Consider the following 4,507-nt stretch of genomic DNA (forward strand, 5'->3'; position numbering starts at 1 on the left):
TTAAAAAACATGAAGTAGAAATTATGATTATTATACTGCATAATTTATACATACTTAGAAGCCGAATATGGAACACATTTTTTACAAATTGCCTTTGGATTTCATTTGCTATACAAAATTTCTTTAAAAAATCGATTATTCACACAAATGCGCTTCATAATATGACTTATGATTTTACATGTTTCGAATGTTTATGTGTTGGAACTTTTGAAAAGGCAATTTGTTTTGCATACGGAATGTTCGAATCACTTTTTAGTGTAATAGTAAAACTTAGTATTTTATTTTTATTTTATTAATTTATTAAATATGAAAATAAAATTACAGAATTTTTCAACATGTTCAGATAAATTAGAACATACTGGTAATCAATACATTTACAAATAATTCCATTTACTTATAATTCCACGTTTTCGTAATTTTTCAGTTTTACGAGTACAAAAGCAACATCATCCATAAACAAGGAAAGTGCGTGATTAAAATACGCAAAGAAGTAATTTTCAACGGGGGAGTTTGACTTCCACTTTAAATATTCATGTATGTATTATGTGCTGAAGTCAAAAAAAGGAAATAAAAAAGTTAAATAATTTAAAATGACATGTTGTTGACAACATATTGTGCGAATATAGAATACTTATGGATGGACGGACAGACAGAGAGACAGCACTTAAATCACCACAACTAATAAAGAAAATGTCACGTAAAGAAAGTCAACTATAAAAATAAACACAAAAGATAACAAATACCACTGGAAATATGTTAAATTTTATCTTTTCAAATGGGATGAAAAAAACTGTATTTTTATTTAAAACGTGATGAAACACAGAGAAAATGTCAAATGTTGAACTCACCTGCAGATTAGATGGACAATGATCCAATAGTTCTAACATGTGTTTAATGTTCTGTGCATCTTGTATCACAAAATTTAATTCCATATCGAATTCACCACCAACGAGCTGCAATTCAAAAAGAAAACGTAAATTATATTGATTTTTAATTTTTGTAAAATCATTTTTTTAACTTAAAAATTATTTAGGGAGTAATATTTTAAAAAGGTAAAAGTAACAATTATTAATAAGAAATTAAAAATAACTTCGAATATTTTTTTTAATGAATACCGTTGAAGTACATATGTATATTATGTACATTTAATTATAGAAAAAGAGTTCCATTGGAGATAGGTATATGTATGTCCACAAATGAATTGAAAAAAAAAAACAATAAAAGTGTATTGCAAGATTAAAATACATAGTTTTATTTGCTTAACACTTAAATTAAAAATATTATATTTACCAAAAAACCAAAAACGAGAAAAACAATAAATATTTTTAATGGTCTTCAGTTTGTACTAGCGATTGAAAATCCTGAACTCAGTATCTATTTTCAAAAATACCTATATTGCTAGTTTTTTTAGTACCCAGTATATTAATACGTATTTTTTGAGAGGCATTACTCCAAATTAGTGTTCGACGGAACATAACATAGCGAATAATAGTTATTTCCAGTAAAATTAATATCAAGTGTACGTACATACACACAAATATACATATGTATGTGCGTACATTAGAGTACTTTAAAAAAAACGAAGTCTTGTATTTTCAGACTTAATTTTTTGCATAACATTGTTTTACAAACCAAAGAATAATTATACAGGGGGACGGCCTATAGTACATTTCTTTTATTTTCTCTTATTTCTCAACTTACTTTTCTACATTTATTAAATATTAATTAAGCTCAAACGAAGTTAGTAAAAATTTTTATTTATTATTATTTTTTTGCATTAAACAAACCTTATAATATTTGTATAATGTTAATTTATTAATACATAGATACACACACACTAATATCGACTCATCATCTAAACGGAGGAAATATTACAAATAGAGCCTTTTATCGTGGATTATAAACGAAGAAGTGTTTCGTAACTCAAAAGTTCTCGCTAACATTTTTATGCAAGAAATGAACACAAAGAAAACAAAAGATAGAAAAGGAAACTCTCAAGATATTAATGGAAAAACTAATTCAAACACCATGAGACATCTTTATCATTTCAATTCGCAAACACATAAGCACAAACCCAGGAGAATAAAAATGCGGGCGGCTGAATGTCGGTAGGTCGGTCGATGGCAAACCTACGAATGTGTTTGTGTAAAAAAATATATCGTCATTTTAATGTAATCTACACAGTCTCTATCTCACTCACACTAACAACAGGATGATTTCTTCTATTTTGTTTTTCTGTTATGTCTGGCTGCCAATAATCTGGGCGCCACTTTGAAAGTCTTCGTTTTTTCCAAATAGAGAAAAACGTATAAAAAAGGCAATTTATTTGTTTCACAAACCGTTAAGGAAATGGATGATAGAAAAGATTCTTTAGGTAACGATAAGTAAATTTTACTTTCAACTCCCTGCTGAAACAATTACATCTATCTCATACGATAGTAAGGACGGAAGTATTAGGTACATGCTGAAACCAAACTCAATGTTATATATTTTTTAAATACTTATATATGTATTTGTGTATGAATTAGAGGTGTCCAAAATATATCGATTAAGCTCAGATGGGTTTTATTTTGTTTATTAGTGTCTTAAACTTACTGGTGTTAAATTTTAGTCAAATCGGATAACGATAACCAGTGTAAAGTGACATTAAATTTACTTTTCTTAACATTTCAAAGGACAAATAATAAAGTTATTATTTGTTAAAAAACTCATGTATTTTTTGCATTGTTGGGCTCCGTTTTGCATACAAAAGAGATTTAAACAAAAATGTCTGCTCAAAAAAATAATTAAAAGTGATTTAAACAAAAATATCTGCTCAAAAACGAGTAAAATAAGAATTATTTAGTCGTTTTTGCCACATGTTGTGAAAATAAAATCCCTACAACTTTGTTATTTGTAGCTCGATATTACTATTTTATACCTGGTTTAGAAGATAATTGCACAATTTTTGAAAATTTTTAAAAAAGTGTATTTATTCTGTTTTACACTTTTGCACCTTTATCCGGTTTCACTAAAATTGTAAACAAGTTAATTTTTAGACACTAATGAACAAAATAACCCATCTGATCAAAATCGATATTTTATGGACACCCTAATATGTATATATGTATGTAAGTTTTATTGATTATGATTTAGTGGATGATAATTCATGTCTCTACAAAATTTAATTTTTAGATTTTGAAAAATTACTAGTGTGTTTATCAATGTGGATTATTTCACTAAAAGTTCATTTACTTGAGAACCACTCATTGAAACTCCGATTTTAATCAAAATCCTACTTTGCTGACTTATAAAAAAATATTTGTAATGGACAATGCTTTTTGAAAAAGAATCTTTACTGAAGGCTTGTGCCAAAGTATAATAAGAAGTTGGACATTGTTTTATAACAATAACATTTCACTTTCTTTACAGACGACTTCTGTGTAAATTCAACACACTTGTGAAAACTTACTTCTCTCACATTACTTCAAAACTTTTTCGCAAGAACACTAACCACTATCCAATTTTTTTTATCGTTTCGTTTAAAATTAAGTACAGTGGGACCTCGATTTTCCGTATGCTCGGGACCGGAAGCATTACGTATAATCGATTTTCCTGGTTAATTGAGTGACAACTTTTTCTACTTTTTTAATAGATATTTTTATTAATCAATAAATGAATATGCACATATTTATATAACAATTAAATAAATCAAGAATTATATATTCATAAATGATTCAAAAATATGGAAAAAAAATTTGTCAGAAAACAGTAAACAGTAGATAAGGATTTCATGTTATATAATTTCTAAAAATAATCGTTTAATGTCCAATTTACTGTTTTCGTTTTACGGGAATTCCCCTTTTTAATTTGTTCCAATTGTTCATGATTGTTAAAAAAAAAATAACAGAAAATTTAAGTCAATCCAAATTAAAATTAAGTCGATGCAAAAAAATGTATTTTTCCATCACGGATAGTTCATGTTGCCGGATAATCGAATCACGGATAATCAAGGTCCTACTGTATATTCAAACACTATGAAACGTTCAAAAAAACTTCCCGTAAGAGGCATATATAAATAATTTGTATATTAGAGGTGCGTTTGAAAAAAATTTTATTCGCAAATGACTCAAATTAAATATTATTCCAGAAGAATATACGATTAATTTCACAATATTTAACATATTTCTTGCACTGGGTACCATTTAGTTTCAGATACCAACGAACAAGTCATACCAATTTTTAGATCACCTCTAATTTACTTACGTACCAGTTACAGTGAAGTATCATTATTGTCGCCATCAGAATCTTTTTGTATTCATTTACATTGTTTAAATTTAATAACAATCATACATACATGCACACATACGTATAAAAGTACTTTATATACTTTTATGCTTTTAATGTTTATTTTTTTGCTAACTGGGGTATTTATTAAGCAATTATGTCAGTTAAACGTTTTTTTCTTAGTATACTTTGCTAAATAAAACAAGTAAGAGTTCTATATTCGGCTGTGCCGAATCTTATA

At 27.2% G+C, this 4,507-nt stretch overlaps 1 protein-coding gene across 7 annotated transcripts in view; it reads right to left on the bottom strand.

Annotated features, from left to right (window-relative positions):
• Positions 1-294: 294 nt before the first annotated feature.
• Positions 295-4,507, bottom strand: part of LOC124418705 (neurobeachin-like) — a 112,856-nt gene continuing 108,643 nt past the window's right edge. For 5 of the 7 annotated variants that reach the window (XM_046945848.1, XM_046945845.1, XM_046945844.1 and 2 more), the window contains 2 exons: positions 849-953; positions 306-548 (listed from right to left, as the gene is read on the bottom strand). In XM_046945848.1, the coding sequence (XP_046801804.1) occupies positions 531-548; positions 849-953 (123 nt within the window). In that variant the 3' untranslated portion in view covers positions 306-530. Of the gene's footprint in view, positions 549-848; positions 954-4,507 lie in introns of all 7 variants that reach the window. The other 2 variants (XM_046945850.1, XM_046945849.1) reach the window with 1 other exon arrangement.

The sequence above is a fragment of the Lucilia cuprina genome, chromosome 3 (genome assembly GCF_022045245.1).
Source record: "Lucilia cuprina isolate Lc7/37 chromosome 3, ASM2204524v1, whole genome shotgun sequence".
NCBI lineage: Eukaryota > Metazoa > Arthropoda > Insecta > Diptera > Calliphoridae > Lucilia > Lucilia cuprina.